General features: G+C 39.5%; 2 protein-coding genes across 8 annotated transcripts in view; both read right to left on the bottom strand.

Annotated features, from left to right (window-relative positions):
- The window catches only part of PSEN1 (presenilin 1), a 57,262-nt gene extending 43,187 nt beyond the window's left edge, over nt 1-14,075 (bottom strand). The window contains exons 1-3 of the mRNA XM_053673282.1: nt 13,959-14,075; nt 6,207-6,292; nt 5,977-6,116 (exon numbers count right to left, since the gene is read on the bottom strand). Coding sequence (XP_053529257.1) covers nt 5,977-6,063 — 87 coding nt within the window. The 5' untranslated portion in view covers nt 6,064-6,116; nt 6,207-6,292; nt 13,959-14,075. The remainder of the gene's footprint in view (nt 1-5,976; nt 6,117-6,206; nt 6,293-13,958) is intronic.
- Nucleotides 14,076-18,228: 4,153 nt separating this feature from the next.
- RBM25 (RNA binding motif protein 25) overlaps nt 18,229-22,110 on the bottom strand; it is a 50,056-nt gene continuing 46,174 nt past the window's right edge. For all 7 annotated transcript variants that reach the window (XM_053673363.1, XM_053673365.1, XM_053673364.1 and 4 more), the window contains one exon: nt 18,229-18,652. In XM_053673363.1, the coding sequence (XP_053529338.1) occupies nt 18,560-18,652 (93 nt within the window). In that variant the 3' untranslated portion in view covers nt 18,229-18,559. The remainder of the gene's footprint in view (nt 18,653-22,110) is intronic.

Below are 22,110 nucleotides of genomic sequence, written 5' to 3'. Positions count from 1 at the left end.
TTAGATTTAACTGCCAAATTATCTCCAAGAGGCACGTGTATTTGCAGACTCAACTGACTTCAAATACGAATTCAACTCCCCTGGAAAGCACATGAGCAGGCTTATTTTCCCTACACCTAATAAGCAATGGATAGCAATCCATGCTCACTGATGGGAGAAAAATGAAAAGTTTTCATTTCTTTATCTGATTATTAGTAAGGTTGATTAGTCTTTTCATATATTTATTACCATTTTTATTTCTTCTTCTTCTTCTGCCATCTATATTACTTGTATCCTTCGGTAATGTTACCAGGTTCCTCATGCTCCTTTTGACTTCTCTGTATATTAAGATACACCTGTCGTTATGCATTATAAGCCTTTGCCCAGTTTGTTTTACGACTTTGTACATGGCGGTTTTTGCCACACTTAAGTTTACAATTTTATATTGATGAATATGAGTTTAAGTGATTCTATAAGGAAACAACTTACTCTTTCAACACCCCAAATTGCAATGTTTTTCAGCAGTTAAAATGTACATAGTTATAATAAATGCTCACAAATAGTGCATCTATTATTTCATGTATACACATTCCCATATAAGACATCATGCCTAAAAAGTTATCATGTAGTCCATTATGTTGATATATTAACAGTCCGCATAGTATTTATTTACTTGAAATGAGTACTTTTTTATGAATTTATGAGAAACAGTTGCAATCCTGTAAAACTTAAAGGATATTATTTGGATTTCTACAATTAGAAATGCAAGGCTCCTAAGCATGTGCTGTATAAAAAACTAGAGGAGTGGCTTAATTGAAGAACTGGCAAGTTATGTGGAAAACTTGACACTACTAATCACAGGCAATACGTTTCCAACAGCACACAAAACCCCATCCAGCACCTGCCCACGCTTCCCGGTTCCCTGGCGCTGGAGTTTTCACCATTGCCCCACCATCAAGGAAGACAGTCGCTGCCCTGAACGGTGAACACTAACTGGCTAAAGATAATGCTTCACAGTTATGGCACTGTTGTGTTAGGCTTGAACCTAGAGGGCTTTTTTCCCCCTTAAACAAACTATTAAGATGGGTGCCAAAGATTTCTGGCTTTACGCTCATACAAAGCAAGCATTTTCCTCTGGAAGTCACCATGATTTTCAGCTATTTTTCTCCTTACCTCACTGACATAACCAGGAAAACAAATTCATTACTATAAACAGTACAATAACACTGTCAAAGGCTGACTGGACCCGTGAGCCCAACTTAGTTTAAACTTAGATCACTCCTTTCATTTCACCCCCCTCAAGGTCCCAAGTATTTAAACACCACTTTAAATAGATTATAGGCTTGCTTTCTGTTTAACTGTACAGGATTTCTCATAGTTGAAGAAAGTGACCCATCATCTAGAAAATGAGTTAGTTCTGTCAATCTACGACTTCCTAACAACTTAATCAAGTTCTTTGCATTTAAGGTTTTGAATTTAGAAGATATACTGCAGATGACTTCATTTATAAAGACCACACACATCTTTTTAAAATCCCCACCAAGGACATGCTTACTAATTTTAGAGACAGGGGAGGAAGGGAGAGAGAGAAAAACGTTGTTGGGAGGCAGAGACATCAACTGATTGCCTCTTACACGAGCCCCAACCGGGGACCAAATGTGCCACCTAGGCATGTGCCCTAACTGGGAATCAAACTTGAGACCTTTTGCCTTATGGATGATGATCCAACCAACTTAGCCACACTGGCCAGGGCAAGGCCATTTTAATGTTGTTGATTTAGCAGCTAAAGATAATGGGTTTATATATGTTCTTGAACAACTGCTTTATATAGAGAATCATTATTGATCATTCCTTGGATTGCTTGAAGGCTTCTTTTTAGTTAACAAAGAAATTATTTTCTCCATTCTAAATCAAAAAAATATTGACAATTAATTTCCTTAAGGACTAGAAAGTTTGGGTCAGAATAAACTAATATGGATAAAAATACTGAGTATTCAGTTTATATATCTCCTAGTTTTTCTCTGATGCCACTCCTTTCATTTCTTTACTCAACGTAGTGGTTCTTAACCTATGGTCCCTGCATCACAAGCATCGGCAAGACCTGGGAACTGGTTAGAAATGCAAAGTCTCTGGCCCCATCCCATGCCTACAGTATCAGGAACTCTGGGTTTGGGGCCAGAGAATTTGTATTGACAATTCTTCCAAGGGAGTTCAACGCACCTAAGGTTTGAAAAGCACTGCTCTTAACATATGATGTAAATGAATTTTAGACTTAAAATTCACATTTTTGCACCTTAAGCAAACTAAAAGTTCTCAGCTAATCCACATAAATGATATGAGTCTATACCAAATCAAAGCACACATTTTCCTATTCTGAAGTTTATACTTTCAATTTCCTCTAGTTGTACTATATTCCTATAATGTCAATAGAAATGACATGGAAACTAACTTCTGGTAAAGAATTATGACACGTCTAGAAAAAAGAGCTTTACCCATAAAACTTTTGCATCAGAAAAATAAAATCTTACAAATTATTTTAACAGGCATAGTAAAAGTAAACCAAAGGACTATGATAGATGACAAACTACAGAAACAAGGCCAGATAATCTTCTTGTATTCAGCAAATCCACTATCCAAAAGGAGAACTAAAAGAGCTTCATTCAGTTAATCCACAAAAACATCCATCTATGTCCAATTCAAATTTGGGCCTACCCCCATTTTTCCATAAACAACCAAAGCATATACTTATACAATGGCTTCTTTATAGCTAAAAAAACTAAGATTCTTTTCCTCTTTCTTTGGCTTTAAAAAATTACATCAGTGTAAAAATGAATAGACTTGTATTTTTCTTCCTCAGGATTTTTTTCATACAATGTACCCTTTCAGTATTCCATTTTTTCAGAGGTAGAGACAATCTGAAGCACAAAAAAACCCAACCCTAGAACATGTCTTCAATTAGAAAACAGTTTTAAGTTCCAGGATCTAATTTTCTGTGATCTTGGAGAAGAATTTAAACTGTAAAATGGGAATAATACCTACCCCACGATAATTGGAAAGTATGCGGATGTATACAGAAGGTATTTGTAAGTTATAGAAGGCATTTTTAAGGAGCTAAACAAAACAAAAACGTACTTGACTTCACATTATTGACAGCAGAGTTGAAATGAAACAAATAAATCGGGCCTGATAATCTAGCCAGTGGTGCCCTAACAGACCTGGAAGGTACCACTGAAAACATTAGCTGGAAGACTCGCTAAAACCAGACTGTGAACACACGCAGGATGTTCACAGTTATCAATAACAATTGTTGTTATCAATAACAATCCTGTGTCCACTGCACCTCCTCTAGAGCACCCTTCATTTCAAGGGGATATTTTGTTTATGTCACTAAGGTGTAAAGAAAGGCAGAAAGATATCATGAAAGCCCACAAAACCTGAACACGAGGGATACAAATGCTACCACACTAACAACGGAGAGCTCGCTGAGTGCCACTCACTGCTCTCTAAGCTGCGGAGACGGGCATGAGCAAAGATCACACACTCAGCCTCAAGCAGCCTGGGGTGGCAGTTAGGAAAACAGAATCCCCAAGTTAACAGTCTGCTAGGAATACTGGTCAGAGCTACACCCCAAAAAGCAGCATAAGGGTATAAAGTGCCAGGTGACAGAGAGGGGGGGGAGTGGAGCAGGGCAAGGCCTCACTGATAAGGTGACGCATGAGGTGACCTGAAGAAAGTGAGGGGAGCCATCTGAGAAGAGTGGGAGAATAACCCAGGGCTCGGAGGCAGAACTGAGGAAGCAGTGAGCAAGGGAGAGGGTAGTAAGAGAGTGAGAGAGAGGGAGGGACTGGGGGTAGGGGCGGTTAAGACCTCGGGACCAGATTTTACTCTGAGATGAGATGCCCTTAGAGGGTTTGTGTCAAATGAGGGACATATAACTGTTTTCCCCCCAAAACTTTTAAGTTATGGAATCTTTTGTTCGAGGGATAAATATGTAAAACAGATAAAACAGGAGCTCCTCTGGGTAAGAAAAAAGTGCCCAGAGACTTGACTTCTGCTGTTCCCATTCTCCCTCTCCCTCATCTGAAGTTTACAAGTGAGTACAGTCCGCAGCATCCAAAACAGCAAATGAAGCTGCTGGTGCACATCAGAGGAACAAAGTGCTGCCGCACCTCTTTAGGAACCCAGTACTCGGGCAAGGTGCGAAGTCCCTCTCCTCCCCCCCGCCCCTCCCAGCTCTCCAGGTACATACTGCACATGTACAGTTTGTGTTCCCTGGCAAGGCTTCCTGGATATTCAATTCATCTTGATTTCACTTGATTAAAAATGTTCTAGCCATACAATGTGATCTCTGCATGTGGTCAATTTATCTTCGAGGAAAATTCCTCCTCTACTAGTGCTATTTCGTCTCTCAGCAATGACCTCCCAGCCGGCTCTATTCTAATCCTACGCATCCCTCAAAGTCCACTTTGTAAAGCCATCCTCCCCACCTGAGCCTCAGCTAGAGCTCCAGATCTCCACAGTGTGGAGTAGTGCTCTAGTTCACTGCTCGTTCCGTGGACCGACCCCCTGTAGATTTGGCTGGTAGTCTTCTAACCTTTGTGACTGCTTTAAGTGACAAGCCCACAAAGCAGTCAATGCTCTTTCAGACATACTGTAGGAGGGACCCCCCCCTCAAAAAAACCCAGAATTTTAAAAATAAAAAACTGTATTTATTCTTACATGTTGAAACTTCAGTCACCTTCAAAGTACTTCCCAACTGATGCAATCAATATACTATCGAGACAACAGTTTTTGAACTCGTCAATTTTGATGCCTTTTAGAGCTTCTACCGTTTTTTAGTTTCGCCTCTTCCACATCGGCAAAATGTTTCCCTTTGAGGACTTTTTTCATCCAGGGAAACAAACAAAAGTTGCTCGGGGTGAGATCGGGTGAATAGAGACAGTGGGGCACAGGGTTCATGCTGCTTTTGGTCAAAAACTGCTGAACACTTAGCACGGTGTGGGCAGGTGTGCTTATAAATCACTCATCATGAAATAGGCAAATGCTCTGAGTCTTCAAAATAAATTCCCTGAAGCTGAACGCAGCCTCTCACAACAATGCCAGCTGGTACACTGATACAGATGGGTTCCTAGAACACTCACTTAGCAGGGGAAGCCTGTATTACAAGGGACCCGCCCTCCAGAAGATAATTCCATTTTTTGGTGTGTGTGTGGGGGTCCCTCCCTCTTATAATAACTGTGAGAAAATTCTTCTCACTGATCCAGAACCTGTTTCCTGGTATCTTCCACCACAGGATCTGCCCCCTGGTTGAAAGGGTAGAGGAAATCTGGTTCCCCAGCCCTCACGCACCCTGTATAGCTTATAGTTGGCCTCGTGTTCTTCCTGATTCTGGCTCTATCTCTAAAAATTCTACCAACTGCCCAACCATCTCACAGGCCCTCTGTGGAAACCAAATTCAACCTGGAATGATCAGCTAGCAGTCGCAGGCAGATCTGATGTCTCCATGTGTAGCCAATGAGTCTCTGTATCCCACGCCACTGATTACAACCCATTCTTGATTCTCTTCTTTGAACTTGCTTAGGATTTCTACACGTAATCTTGCATTTATCATTGTGCATTCTGTCAATGAATGTTTACTGGGCACTGTCAGGAATTATGCTAGATGCTGAAAAAATAAGAGTAAAGGAAACGTACTCAACCTATAGAAGAGTAAGAGCAAGATAGGTAAAATAATAAACAGCTGAGGAAGTTGGAGAGGCTTCAATGGAGGCTGTGACGTCTGAACCAAAGATGAATTGAACACCACCCATGTCTCACACAGCCTTGTGACCCCGGCACCACATGGTACGATGTTTGCCCTCAGTTGGAAGTTCAGAAAATATGTGAATTGGTAAAGTTGAGAAAGTACTTCACCTCCTCAGCCTCCTTTGGAGGTGAGGGAGCGTGATCACCGAATCCACAGTCTGGCAAAGGTAGTTACAAAGGCTGACACTGTACCTGGCTACGTACAGTACTGCTCAAGTGGTTGTCCTCGGACATCTGTGCATTCTGGAAGTAGGACAAGGGTGCAGGTAACTCTGTCATTGGAGCAACTGTACAGAAATACCTTTTCACAGAAAACAAAGCTTATTGGGGTCCTGAAAAGGAAAAAAAAACAATCCTTTGTGCATTCCAATTATACTTTTATTTTTAAACACTTTCAGAAATTACGTTCAGCAGAAACAAACCTTTCTTTCATGTGTTCTCCTCCAGGCCACTATTTCTAAGGACCTCACGGGCTGCTGTCACCTGCAGACTCCTTCCCGGATTAGGTCTGAAACAGGGTTTTACAATGTCACTCAGAGTTGATCAAACCCTAGTGAATTCATGCACACCAATCAAATACTTGTAAGATCAATCTGTAAAACACAAATTTATTATTTTATCATGACCTTTAACAGACATCAGTTCAAGACACCTCTTTGGTAATGAGTAGACCTATTTGAGAAACCAAATATTTTCAATCAGAAAGATACTTAATGATTTCAGATTCAGAGCAAGGGGAACTGAATAATCTTAAAGAATGTTTTTATTAACATCTCCTTTTCTATGCTGACCATCCAACCTAACTTTTAATATCTCCATTCAACTATCTGCTTAGTGCTTTTAATTCTGTCAAGTCTTTTTATTATCTCATTTTATCCTTACTGCAATGCTCCAAGGCAGGGTGAACAGGTAACATACATACTGTTAAAAAAGAGAAGGAAACCCAAGTTCAGTGACATGGTTAAGAATCACACAACTGGTCAGACCAGGACAAAAATCGAAGGCCCCTGACTCCCAGCTGCAGGTCCCCCTTTGCATCCCAGCACGGCCTTATTTCCATGTCTCGCTCTGCTTCCCAGAGCTCACCTTCCTGGGGGCCACATTCCTACTTGCCTGTTTACCTTAATCTCCATCAGCCAACTCTTTATGACTTCAACTTTATTTTTCATAGTCTTTAGAAATATAAAAGGGAAAAAATTTTTTGCACACCTAAGCAGTATTCTAATTCATATATAGTATCCAAAACACTACCATGTACTTATTTATATGAAAACATTTTGTCAACATCCTGTTTCATTTTCCCTTTTCAGGATCTTCTACCCTCTAACTTCTCTACTTTATTACAACTTTTCATAAAAAAGCACATTAAAGTAACTTTTTCCTCTAGTACAAATTTTGAGTTCAAATTAACCCTTAGTGACCTGTATTTGGCTCACTCAAATCATGACAAAATTTTAACAAATGTATGCTCTTGCTGACATCTTACACGCTTTCATCTATACCATGCCTACCTTTTTCCTCCCCTCTGATTTTGGACCATAGTTAGCTGGCATGGGGTCAGGGGATTGCAAATTAAGATGAACTAAATAAGACATAATTAACTGTAAATTTAAAAAAATAAAGTAAAACAGAATGAGACAACAGTTACTTTTATGAGGGTTATTCACCAGAAAGGGGTACATGGGAAACTTTGGAGAGGACTGGTAATGTTTCATTTCTTGATCTCAGTACCAGTTACACAGGGTTTCAGTCTGTGTAAATGCACTGAGCTGTGTATACCCATGATCTGTGAGCACATTTCTATACACTTCAATTAAGATTTTAAATAGATTTTTGTGGGAGTAAGCCTATATTTAGGGTTACTCATACTGTGATCCTGTCTTTTAAAATGGATAAAATTAAGACTTGGCACTATGTATGCTAGTTTACCCCAAAGAGAGGTGTGGATTCCAAGAGAACAGTTTTATTTTCTAAGTATTCAAAGTAAATGTTCTGATAAAAGTTGACTAATTAAAATTTTAACATTAAGGTAGCATGAACAATTGGCAAACAGCGTACATCATTCCCTTCTTTCCACAAACATTTAGCATGGCACCCACCACCTCAGCTAACCTAGAAATACCACAGAATGCATTTTGATTACCTCCACTGACTTCTCTGAAGACTACACTGCATCATTTAAAGAACGGCTCTATTACAAAAAAAAAACAACCTTAGAAATCTGTCATTAATATTCTGACATGCTCCTTCAGAAACAAAACAAGTAAATAAGATAGTGTTAACCAAATGAAAGAAGCAAGGGAAAGAGAGAATAATGCAGGCAAAAAGAAATAAAGTGCATTTCATCTATAGATAAAAATAAGAGGAAAAGTGATTATCCATTCACTACATAGCAGTTCATTGGCTAGCTACTTATATCAAAACTCAGAGACACTGACTGAGAAGATTTACTTAATTATGTTCACTTTACCCATTCTACAATAACGTGGCACAAAGAAGTGTACTAACTTGCCCAAAATCATATCCAGTGAGCAAGGCTCACATGTTACACTAGGTTGCCTCTACGTAAAACTCTCCCCTCACCCTTTTAAGAGTTTACAACCATGGACATTAAGACATAGTGAGTATTTATAGTAAAACTAGCACTTAGAAGTAAATGAGATCTTATGCTTCAGTAACTGGTGTAACTATAAATAAAAAACTGAAGTGCCAAAGTACTCCTAATATACAGTCCTAGTATTTACTGAAAGAAAAACAATAAGATAAGCTATAATAAGAATATGGTCATTTTAATATTAAGTAGTTTCCATATTAGCCTTATGCTATAGGAGCTGTTCAGCTATCAGAACAAACCATACAAATTGATCATCATACAAGAGTTTCCTCAGACAATCTTGCAAGATTAAACAATACAGGAGTCACTTTAGCACATCCCAATACTATTTCAAAGGCACATCCACCTCACTTATATGTGAAAAACTAAGGCTCAGGAAAGGTGAAAGAATTTGCCAGTGTACAATTATGGAGCAAGTAACACCAGTTCCAGAACCAGGTCTTCTATGCCCAGTCCAGGTCTTTTCCAGTTCAGCCAGAGAAAGTTCAGGCTTCCACTGAGGCTTTGAAGACCAAAACGCTACAGGGCAACGCTCCCTGGAGGAGCTGCTCTTTACATGGAGCCCAGCAGGAAGAGGAGGCAGGCAACAGGGCTAAACTGGATCTTCAGTCAGGCCTGGTGAACAAACACACATTGTCCGGACGAAGAAAGGAGCAGGCCGTGCCAGATTTGACTCTGGTCCAGTAACAGCTGAAAACAATTGATGACTCCTTGGAGAAGGCCAATGACCCTACTGTTCAGGCAAAAGACACTACTGGTCTCTATAACATTCTTAGCAGTGCCCTGAGAACAAAAAAGGGTAATTGTTGGAGAATGAGAACCTTTCATGGGACCTGGATTGCTGAAGGAGTGGGAAGTGGGATAAGAGTAGATCTCGGTGTTTTCTCTCTCTGGCCACCACGTAAAGATTTTCTGAGACTGACAAAGCATACTTGGATTCCCTGTCATCCATTATCCTTTCCCTCAAGACACTTGCTCAATCAGATAAAGGAAAGAGAAATCCTTTTCTGATGGGCAACTACAATTTCTAGTGTACACAAAGAAACTAAAAATGAGAGAATACAAATAATCCTGAAGCGCAGACATACCGAATAGAAAGAAAAGCCTAACCACAGAACCTCCTGTCAGCACTTAAAAAAAGTATCACAGGAGCAACGTTTAAAGTCACAAAATAAATGTATTAAAAATCCCATTTAAGGAAGCACCAACAGACAAGTACATTTCTGCCCTGGCCAGGTGAGCAGCTGGTTAGAGCATTGTCCCGATACCCCAAGGTTTTGGGTTTGAACACAGTCATGACACATACAAGAATCAAGCAATGAATGCAAAAATAAGTGAAACAACAAATCAATGTTTCTCTCCCTCTTTCCCTCCTGTCCTTCTTCTCTCTCTAAAGTAAATCAATAAATACGAACTTTAAAAATAAGTACATTTCTGTCTTTTACTACATCCCAGGTAACAACTAAACTTCATGCCATTATAGCATGTTTACTTAATTATTGATACCATTTTTTCTTCACTCTAAGACATACGTGTAAACATAATTTGTACTTCACAGAAACATTTTCAGAGACTTTTAATCATGATCTTCTGAAGAGCAAAGGGCTTGTGGCTTGTTTCAATGACTCTAGCCACTGGACTAGTTTCTCCTTCACTTAGAAAACCACCAAAAATAGTTTGTGAAAGCATCTTTGTACCATAATGCTAAGAAGTTTTCAAGTGTCAAATGAGCTTGTAATTTATTCTTATCCCACAAAAGTATTTAGTTACTCTGATGGCTTCTTTCTGGACAGCCAGCATGCGTTCAGATTATATGGATGGGCTGGGAGAGCCTGTTTGTTTCTAAAAGCTCATCCAACAAGAAATGTAACCAATCTCCAAAATTCTTAACAATAATTTAAAACTAATTTAAAATTATAGGAATATATCCTGGAAATATTCCTCTGAATTTTAAGAAACCAGGAGCAAATAATTGCCCGGGCCCTACAAGAGACTCCGTAAAAGGGGTAGACTCTAAAAAGAGCAAGGATAGTAATATAGCTTATTTGTTGATTTTTCCCCCTCCTTCCATCCCACTCTACTTCTGTGAACCATCTGTGGTAGATGAGACTGTTATTCAGCACATATTCACTCCCTCCCCCCACATCCCCAAGAGAGAAACATACTTCCCCTCTCCGGCCATATTGGCTTGGCTCTGTGAGCTGCTTTGGCTTCAAGGTGGGTGCAGTGTACTACCCACTCTATGCCTTGGGCACAATCCTATGACTTGCTTGGGTCAATGAGATCTTAGCAGATTGTGGCACAAGCCACAGTCCCTTCAGCCCTGGCCCCAGAATAAGACATGAAAAGCCAAACTGCCCTAGCTCATCCACAGACCCACACCTTGAGGCAGTGCCTTGCCTGCTCCGAGGCACTGAGTTTCCAGGAAGTCTGTTATATAGTTATCCAGTTGTTTTTAAATAATAATGGTCATGTGGACTCAGACAATGATGAAAATTAACCAAGATGGACAAATCCAGAATCCTTTATGTGAAACCCTTAGGACTAAATGGGTGTAAAATTAATCCCCCCCCCCTGGATTTTATAAAAGTAATAATGCAAATACAGTATGTTTTATATGCTTCCTCTGGGTCTTAGAACACAAAATCAAACACATTAATAAATATGTAGTGAAACATGTAAGCAGTCTTAATTTACATAGGTTCAGGTTAAATTTTTGCTGTGAAATGAATTATGAAAAGCCTTTCAGTTTTTCCAGGAGCTTTTGGATTTCAGAATTATGGATATGAAACTATATGATCAATATTTACATAACTATAAAGAATCTCCCACCCCCCCCAAAAACATTTAATTTCAATAATTCTATATGAAAAATATGATTACCCTGAGTCATTGTCTCATATTCACTGTGGCAATGGTGACAATACGTCTTTTCTTTAATGGAAAGAAAAGACTACTCACAGCTAATTCATTTGTCAACTGTTCGTTATATATCCAGCAATGCTTGCATTCTCTCTTAAGAAACTGTACTAGGCACTGTGAAAACCAAACATTATACCCTTTAATCAACATTTACTGGGTTTCTTCTACATAACCAGACACTGCAATAGGTACTGGAGACGCTACTGAATCAGCTAATGCTTCTACTTAGTTAAAGAGCTTACTATCTAGAGAGGAAGACAGATAAGTACCTTTTTATGTTAATTACATGTTGAAATAAAAATACTTGAGATGTCCTGAATTATATAAAATGTTATTCAAATTAATTTTACCTATTTCTTTCTACCTTTAAAAATGTGTTTATTAGAAAATTTAAAATTAACATTTGTAGCTCACATTATGTTTTTACTGGACAGTGATGCTCTAAATTTTTTCAGTTCTTTCTGCTACACCAGGTCTAATATTAAGAATCCATGACAACCTTTTCCTTACTGACCTTCCCCCCTCCCTTCCTCAGCGGTTGTGACGCTGCACTATAGATGGTTTCCTCCTGGCACTTCGCTCTCCTCAGCTGTCTGGGTTCTCATTCTTCCCCCACCCCCTCCATATGTGGTTGGCCTGGGTCTCCTGTGCCCTTCCTTTCCTCAGATGTCTCCTCCGCTGCTTCAGTATCAACTGGCCAGTCTACTTAAGTGACTCTCATGTTTACAGCTCCGCCTGTCCAAAGGACATCTTTACCTGTTGGCACTTTGTAGTATTTCCAAAACACTTCCTTGTCGTCTTCTCTAGAGTAAGTTCTTTGCTCAAATTTCCTTATTTTTACCAATGCCTCCCCCATTCTCCAAACTTAAAGTTTCCTGGTCAACTTTACATTTTATTCCCCACTCCTGAACTGGCTGCCATGCCCAGTTCATGTTTTTCCTCTTCCTAAGCCTATGCCACCATCGAAGATCAAACTCTCATTATATGTTGTCTGATTATTCAAAGTCATCTCAAGTCTCTTATTCGTTCTAGCCCCAACTACCACATTAAGGTGCCCAACACAAAGCTCTGGCCGCATCAGTGCCACACTCTCAAATCCCCTTCCAAATCTGCCTAGCATCTAGCACAAGAGGGAGGAACAGTATTAGAGGTCTTTGAAAGGTTTTTCAGAATATATCTGAAAGAAGTCTCTTCCTACAATTTGATAAATAGGAGAGAATGAACAAAGGGAATCTGGATTTGAGAGACAAAGAGAACCACATAAGCTATGGCAACTGACAAATGTTGTATCTTCCTTGCTAAGAGAATTCTCAGAGACCAACTCCAATCCTCACGTTCTCCACAAATGGAAATTTATGTAAAAGTCTAGGATTAGCAGCAGCCCTTAACTTAAAATCTGTTCAGAGGAAAGTATATCCAGCAACATGGGAACTGTCTACTCAAGAACCAGCTGTAGAAGAATGAAAAATCACATAAAAGATGCTACTTCTACCATCTGTTAATTGCAGGGAGGGGAGGGAGGAGAAAGAATCCATGCACTCAACAGGCTCCCTTTTTCATTGTTACAACAGTTGTTATTAAACGTGGTGGAGGTGGGGCTTAAGTTGGTTGAACAAGGCAAATGAGTTAAGAACTGAAATGGCTTTTGCAGGTGACTGAAATTAGCCAAATACAACAGGCTCCAATCTACTTTTCTGTTCTATCTTCCTTCATAACAGTCAGTTAATGCTCAGCCTGGATCCCCGGACATGTAAGATCCAGAAGCCCCCAGTTTGTAGTACACTCTCTGATTACACAGTCCTCCCCACTTCAACTCCAAGGGTGAAATCCTTTCCACTACAAAAGATAATTCAAATGACAGGATTCTCTTAAGCAGATGTTATCTCTACCTGCCTCAAACTTCAACGAATGTCATAACCTTTACAGTGTGCTCTACCATAAACGTAGTTATTTGCACATTATTCTTGTATCCCATAGTAAACCTCGAATACTTCACTCATCTTGTTCAAAGCAAGCAAGCAATGCTTTAAAATTTATTATTGTTACTTTCCTATAAAAGAAAAAGAATCTGAGCGAGAAGAAAAAAGCAAATATCTAAGGTACATGCAAAACATCCAACATATACATGCCTGTGACAGCGCCGATCAATGCAAAAGCATCAGACCCTATTTTCCGCCACGAATGTGAGATAGGAGGAACTTAGCCCTGAGTGCCATTCACCTCCCCTGGACAAGGACACACTCAGCATGAAGCGTGGAGTTTCACCAGTTGCTCAACCAGGCTCGGCGGTACGGGCTTCCTCCTTTTCCTGCTGCACTCAAGACGGTTGGTCAATCCCGGCCCAAAGCACCTGCGCCCCGAGACATCTTCGGGAAACCAGCACTTCCGGACCAAGACTCCGAAGGGTACTCTCTACAATTTGACCGCACGCCGCGCCCGGAACCCGAGCAACAAGCAGCCCCTCTAATTCCCCAGAGGGGTTCCTGTGTCCCCGCCCGGCCGCGCCCCGCTCTTCATCCTGAGGACACCGGCTCCGCGGCCCAAGCAGCCACAAAGGGCCGCCTGGGTCCGCGGCCGCCCGTGCCCACACTGGATGAGGGGGGACTGTCCTCTCTCCCCGGACTCCCCCATCACGCACCTACTCCTTCCACGCCGCAGCCGCCCGCTCGCACCGGAGGTTCTTTCGTGAGCAGCGGCTGTTTTATTTCCGATGTGAAATCTCGGGCTCTTGAGCTACCCGGCCCAGGCCCCGCCCCAAAGCCTTCACCGGTGTCGTCACTTCCGGCCTTGGCACGTCGGGGACCCGCCTGCAGGCAGAGTGGAATGAGAGGGCACGGCGGGGCCAAGGAAAGGGGTGGAGCTTCCGGTAGAGCGCACGGATACCGGGGAAACTGCGCTCTTGCTGGTCTCTGACTTGGGAGTGCGCGCACGAGTCTGGAGGTTGTGAGGTGTGGCAAGACAGCTCTTGAGCTGGATCAAAGTTTCTAGTAAACTGGGCCCAGTGTGTGATTGGCATCAAGCTATGGCATCTTAAACTTAACGTCTTTCACTTCTCAGTACAACTTTTGTGTGTTTCTAACGTGAATCAGTCGCACCACAATCTAGAGGATGCTAATTAAAATTGCAAGTACCTGTGTCCTTTATTGGATCAAAACTTCCGGTGGATGGAGAACCTGAGAAACTGCATTTTAAACGTCTAGATTCTTGGGCTCCAATTTAAGAACCATGGTAAATGGTAAACGCAAACAACAGAAAGTATCTTTATTTTTATAATCCTGGAACCTGAGTATCTGGCACACGATTGCTCAACAGTTGGTTACCACTCTGTGTACGAGTCATCACCCAACTAATACGTGATGTGCCAAACTTGGGAGTGTCATTTAATTCAAAGATGGCTTGAGAAGACTTTTTATGATTCATCTTTGCTTACAGAAATTATCTTTCATTCCTGAGCATTTTGGATTGCCATTCTTAATTTGGCCTTCACACAGTAAAATGAAAGGTCATAGATGAAAATACAAGCATTCAAATGCAAGTTAACAAATGTTCCGGTAATTTTACAATAACCCCGTTTTAAAAAACCTACCACTTTATCAAAAATTTTGGCCTACAAGTTCACTTTGGCCTACAAGTATGAATGTAGTAACAGATCCCAACTTTGAAACACGTATATGAATTTCCCAGTATTCTTCACACGCAGACTGCCTATTCCTTATATCCTTCATATATCCAGTAGCATTCACAAATCAATTTCATCTTTTGCTGTGCAAAATCTACTTCTTAATTTCCTACTGTTAGGAGGCTATAATATGACTGGGAAAATCTGAAACCACTTTGACAGAATCTTTCAGCAGTTTTGGATAGAAGTAGAAACATTCACAGAACTCATTAGAAAGAGCTGGGGCCCTGTCTAGTGTGGCTTGGGGGATTGAGTGCCAGCCTCTGAATCAAAAAGCCAACACTTTGATTCCTATCAGGGCTCATGCCTGGGTTTGCAGGCTGGGTCCTCAGTTGGGGGTGTGCAAGAGGCAACCTATTGATGTACCTCTTGCATATTGATGTTTCTCTCCCTCTTTTTCCCTCCCTTCCCCTCTAAAAATAATAAAGAAATATAATCTAAAAAAAGGAAAGAAAAGGCTGGGTAAATAAGCTTCATATACAAATTAGTATACCTGCTTACATTTATTTGCATTAAAAACTTTTTACTCCATATGAAAGGAGAAAAAATACACGTGTTTATTAGTCCATTTGACTCTCAAGCTCAGTTTGCTCACTGTCCACCATTGTCCAGTATTTATGCTTGATGAGTACCTGAAATAGCACTCTCCACAAAGTAATCATCAGCCTCTACTATACATGAAGTTTATCAGAAAGCACTATGACAAGATTCAGAATAACAACATAAAGTTCTTTAGGGAGGAAATGTTCTGGGACTGGCAAGGAATAAAGCCTATAATATTAGAGTTGTTCTCAGATATTTTGGGAAGAGATTACTTTATATTCATTAACATACAGAATAGGTGTATTTATTTGCCTCAAAAATGGTTTCCTCTTTAAATCTACTTAAAAGAAAATTTAGCTGCATTTACATAGTCTGTTAGGATAAAATACTCATAAAATACTAATCAAAGCACAGTCCTTGATCAGTCAGCATTGGTATGTATCATCATCAACCTCAAGCCCCACATTAGTCCAACTAAATCAAAGTCTGCATTTTAACAAGATTCCTCCAGGTAATTCAGGTGCACCTTAAAGTTTGAGGGGGAAAAAGACCTTCACATAACTTATCTTCCTCCTATGAACAGATACACATATTTTTAATTATTGTATTTACAGGGTCAAATGAGAAAAAAGCATATTGGTATTCTAACTGAACTTTCATATAATTTTATAACTTGAATGGGCAATACAGATTAACCAAGGTTTCCAAACTGAAATTAAAACTATGGGCAAATGGTAAAGACAACTCAGAAAAAGCTCAAGCAATTCAGTAGAAATTTTATGTGTATTCTCCCAGACACAATACCCCAGTTTGTCCATGTCCAATTCTTTATATATAAATCTGAAAAACAAGAAACTCTGAAAACCTTCAAGTTTAAGCTTTGATGGCAAAACCTGGCTTCAACTGACATGGTCTGATATACCAACTGACATGATATTTACACAATGGTCTTTAACTCAGTGACCACAATCATTCCTTCTCTGCTACAGAAATGTTAACATATGAACTTGGATTCTGAGGCAAATCTCTCTAGAGGTATTATGTTGTATGTGTATGTGTCCCCAAGAGTTTCAGATATGGGTCCATTAAGATAAATATAATGAAAGAGCAAGGGCAATTAAATCTACTTGAACAAACCTTCATGCCAATGTTGACTACATAAAAATAACCTAATAAGATGCCTTAGAAGTAGTAACATTGTAAGAGAAGATAGGCATAATTAAAGCCTGAACAAGGTGTTTGGCTGAGGGTCAATCTGAAAAAAGGCTAGTAAATAAATGTGTTAAGTGGCAAGAAGCATATTTCTGAAATTTCCCTTGATAAATCAGAATTTAAAATACTGAAATACTACAAGGAGGTATCTCCATAGACATGTAGATCACTCCAAAATAAGGTAAGTACCCTCTTTGACTTTTAGTTACTAATACTCAGAGAAATCAACTCAGCCCATATTTTCAAGTTTCTAGTATGCCACACAATTACAATATGCCATTTATTTAATAAGACTCTGAAAGAATGAGTTCCCGAGATCAAATATATACATTTTAATATTTGAAATATTTACATAATGGAACCATATCATGGTCCAATGTTAAGAACAGTGTTTTCAAATGTCCTCTCAAGATGTAAAAAAAAACTATTAACTCAAGTTCAGTTATGCCTATTTCTATTCCCAATCTTTATTTTTCTTTTAAATAAATACTCAGACATGGGAATAGCTGCACCTACTTTGTGTTGAGAACTGTTTAAAACTTGTTACATTTTCAGGTAGTTCTGCCCCCATGAAGTTCTCAACTACAACAAAGCAAGCCCCATGTGTGTCTCTGACACCATCAACTTATTTTTTAACTTTGATGCGCAGAGGCAAGCAAGGTGTGTGCTTGCATAAAAACAAGCCATAAACCCTTTACAGAACAAAAACGGAAACAAAAATTAGTGGTGACTGCCTTAAATGACTTACTTTATCCTTAAAAAATAAGTTTTGTAAAATGTCATGCTGAAATCCTATTATATTTTGTCAGATTTTCCTAGTCTGTAAAATTGCTTAATTTTACCTTTTGTTTTTAAAGTTTTTTTCATTTATACTTTTTTAATTTTTTTAAAGGGGTACACCCAAATTAAACTAAGGACCAGTCAGTGCAAAATATGCATCAAATGAAACTCTCCAGAATATAAGGATCTGCCTCATTTCTGAACAATGAAATTAGGGGGTGAAGAGAAACTACTGATTCATACTCCCTTAAAAAAAAGGCCTGAAGCAGGCAGCTATCAACAGGAAAACCCCATTCCATTCAGCAGACTGTTTACGGCTGGCCAGAAGAGAATACCATGCTCTGGGAGACTAATAACCTAACTCTCCCAGATGTCTGGATTGGCACAACACCGTGTTTCCTTTACCATTATATGTTTTCCAATTGGGAAATGTTTAAGGGAGCCCTCCAAAGCAAATTAGGGGAAAGATTTTTATATGTACATTCACACAAACACATTCATACCAAGATACAGTAGGAATGGATGGTCAGCTAATTTTTGCATTGTAATTTTAAATTTCATGCCTTCATGAAAGCTTGCCAATTCTGATCAAGCGGAAAGGGTAATGGGTGTGACTGGTATTCTTTCAATTAAAATTGTTCATGTTGGTTCCTATACAGTACAGTTCAATATTAAGTGCAATTCTGCAAAAGAATTGGGGAGTCATTTTAATATTTACAAGGAACAAATCAGCAGAACAAGATTATATCAGATAGGCTGTGTACAGCAGCTGTGGCTTATAAAACAGACCAGTAATTTGTACCTGGTGAGTATAAAGAAAACCAGGGTAGGATTCAGATATCTTTACAACCAAGGGAATACACAGGGCATCAACAAATTGGGAGAAAAAAAAATTCACATTCTCTACATTAAAAAAAAATTACAGGTCTCACAAATGTCTTTGAAGACAAAAAAAAAATTTTCAAAGTCCTTTGAAGGATGGGAAAGAAGATATCTGAAATGGAACTCTAAATGTAAATAGAGGTTTACTTCACAAGACCAATTTTCTTGGCTTCTGTTTCATATATCAATAACCTCCACATTTTGACTATAAAAACTTCTGCTTCTTCATCAAGTACCTAAAAGAGAAAAAGAAAAATCAGTAACTTGAGTTAGACAAGCAATCAGCATCTCATAACAATGACTGGTATAAAAAGGGTTGTTATCTACTGACAAACATTTACTTTCAATAAAATGAAGAAAATCTGTCTAGTGTGAGAAATGTATTAAGAAGTACATGTAAATCACAAAGAAATACACTCAGCAAAATTCCATGACTTACTACTGAATACTGACACCACACTAACCGGGGATCAGATGGGCTGCTGAGGTACGTGCCCTCAGCAGGGATCAAACCCCTGCTACCTTTCAGTGCATGGGATGACACTCCAACAAATGAGCAACCTGGCCACATCTTGATGCAACTTTTATTGTTACAAATACTACATTTACATACATGTTTTGAAAAGCTATTTCCTAAGGAAAGCAAATGTTTATTATAAAGAGCACAGTAATTTAGACAGATGGATCAAGTACATAATAATATAGTGTATTGCATTTGCCCCCAAACAATCTTACAATCTTATTTATGGAGTCTTTAGGTATATGACACTGAATTAAATATGAGAATATATGAAGAGCATTTAATACAGTGTCCAGAATACAGTAAACAGAGTAAGTGAACACTGTTGTCACTGCAGAGACACAGGACTACTGAATAAATATAAGGTCCTATCCCTTTGGCAAATGAACTACTCAAATTATCTTCCTATCTACATACAACTTAGGGGCATCATGTCCTTGCCATTACCTTTGCCCTTATCCCACACACATAGCCCGCTACACCAAGGCTATAGTGAGATAATATGGAACATCACGCCTCCTTCTACAGGAGGCATCTATGACAAGCTCCAGGGTATCAATGCCGTGAAGATTTGTGGTCTAATGTTATCAACTGGATTGCTAGACAAACTACTTTGGTTCAAATGCCACTTCTACCTCTTACTAGTCACATGTCATTGTCGGGTTACGTAAAACCAAGAAAATGGTGGCTACATAAAACTGGTTCAGAATTTTAAAATTTAGTATGTACAAAGTGCTTTGAAGAGTGCCTAATACCGCCCTGGCTGATGTGGCTCAGTGGACTGAACACCAGCCTGTAAACCAAAGGGTTGCGGTTTGATTCCCAGTCAGGGCACATGCCTGGGTTAAAACTCAAGCTGTACCCCCAGCAGGGGGTGCACAAGAGGCAACCATACACTGAAGTCTCTTCCTCTCTTTCTCCTTCCCTTCCCTTTCTAAAACTAAATAAATAAAAATTTCCCTATATTTCTCAATGACGACAAACAATGAACTTTTAATCGGTCTTTTATGAGCTAGATTTGACCAGTAAGTAGTTCAAGAGGACTATGCTTCAAGTGTAATTAATATGAAAATCACACCTTAGAGATACAGATAGAGGCACAAAATGCAACAAAAGTGCATTAATTTATGTAAAATGAGGAAAGGCACAGTTTGAAAAAGTCCTATTTTTAATTAAGAGCAAAATTACTACTTGAGCTAAAACTTCAATCTCATTTATAAGAGAATTTCAAGGGTCTGTGAGCTTTGCCAAAACGGGGTGACAACACCAGCTCAGTGGTTTCCTCCCTCCCACTGTGATCAACAAGGAACCAGAAAAATACTCAAAACTACGAGTGATTAAGCAGTAAAGAATCTAACTAACAACGCTCCAAATATCAAAAACATTTCAACCAAGTGAATTAACACTGACAGTGCCAAAAAGACCAAAAACTACAATGCTGGTTTTTTTTTTTTTAATTCCTTAATTGAGGCCTAAGTGTGAAAGAAAGCCTCTCTCTACCCCAAGTAAAACCTTTTAAAGAGGCTGAAAGGTCATAAAAGTGCAGACTGTACCCCCAGGGACTGTCTCCTTTCATCCAAGGCTCAGCATTATAGAGTTAACAAACTTCTCACAAATGCTCTATCTGGACATCCAACAACAGCTGAAACAGCAACAACAGCTGCATTGAGCTGGCTGGGAGGCAGCAAACACGTTATCTGGCTTCAGACATCATCTAGTGCCTGGACACAAACAGCTCAACCTTAGGGCTCCTTTTGGTTAGGCACCTCACTATGCCCCATCCTGACAACTGTGCAGCTGAAAATTCAAGTTCCCTGAGTCAACTGTCATCTTATATCGTGATATATATCATCTTATATCATGATATATAACATCTTATATCATGTTTCTTCTTCCTCATGGACTCTTCTCATTGCTGCCTTCCCATTCTACCCCTTGGACCCCAATTACACTTAAAACTAGCCATATTATACTCAACTTTTTTCATTAATGTGTCCATCTCCTTAATTTAACTGTAAGCCTGAGATATCTCCTAAAGACCCTGACATTCCTACAGCCTTCTCAGAAAGTTCCTCACTTTCAAAGCTTTAGCCTCCACAGGGGAGGGGAAGCTGCTGGGTCCTCACTGTTACCATCCTTGCAAACAGTACCTCTACTGGGGTTTATGACACTGCACTACAGCACCCTTGCAGCTCAACAGCAGCTGTCTAGCAAATGCCCATTTTTTCACCCTCATTAAAGGAGCAATCTGGCAGCTGATTCCCGTATTTCTCTCCAATTCTTGTCCCAACATACAATAACTTCAATTTCTAGGTGTAGGATCCAGGCTTAAAATTCGTTCAAGTCAGCCCTGGAAAGGTAGCTTGGTAGGTTGAAGTGTCATCCCAATACACCAAGGTTGCAAGTTCAATCCCCAGTCAGAGCATATGTAAGAATCAACCAATGAATGCAGAAATAAGTAGAATAACAAATCAATGTTTCTATCTTGCTTTTTCTTTCTCCAAAAAAAAAAAAAAAAATCAATAATTTTTTTTTGAAGTTCAGCCATGGCTGGTGTGGCTTGGTGGCTTGAGCACTGCCCTAAGAACCAAAGGGATGCTTGTTTGATTCCTAGGAAGGGCACATGCCTGGGTTGCAGGCCAGGTCCCCAATGGGGGGCATGTGAGAGGCAACAGTACATTGATGTTTCTTTCCCTTTCTTTCTTCCTCCCTTCCCCTCTATGTAAAAGTAAATAAATAAAATTTTTTAAATAAAAAGTTCGTTGAAGTCATTCTAAAAAACAATATCCCTCTACCCAGAAACTCTGTCCCATTACCACATCTGGTACCTTGCCATCATCTGGACTGATCCGTACCACCTGTATTCTTAAACGTTCTACTCCCCCACTGTAACTTCATTGGACAACTCCTCCTCCAAACCACCAGCTCTGTTCCAATAATATTTCCTTCTCCTCCTAGCTTGGGGTTCATAGTCTATTCAATCACACTCTCACCACTACCATCAATGTTCTTCTTCCTTCCTTTTCTCACAAAACCACAAGTTAGATAAATGCAACTACTGACTACTGTAATATCCAAATTAAATACAACTGGGAATGTGATGTTTGACCACTTTCAACCCAACAGTACCAGTCCAAGTGACAACACAGACAACCTTCAAGTCTCAATTTAGAC

This window comes from Artibeus jamaicensis, unplaced genomic scaffold (genome assembly GCF_021234435.1).
Source record: "Artibeus jamaicensis isolate MK-2021 breed Jamaican fruit bat unplaced genomic scaffold, CSHL_Jam_final contig_851, whole genome shotgun sequence".
Classification (NCBI taxonomy): Eukaryota; Metazoa; Chordata; class Mammalia; order Chiroptera; family Phyllostomidae; genus Artibeus; species Artibeus jamaicensis.
Note: the sequence above shows the minus strand (reverse complement) of the source record. Positions and strands in the feature narration are given on the sequence as shown.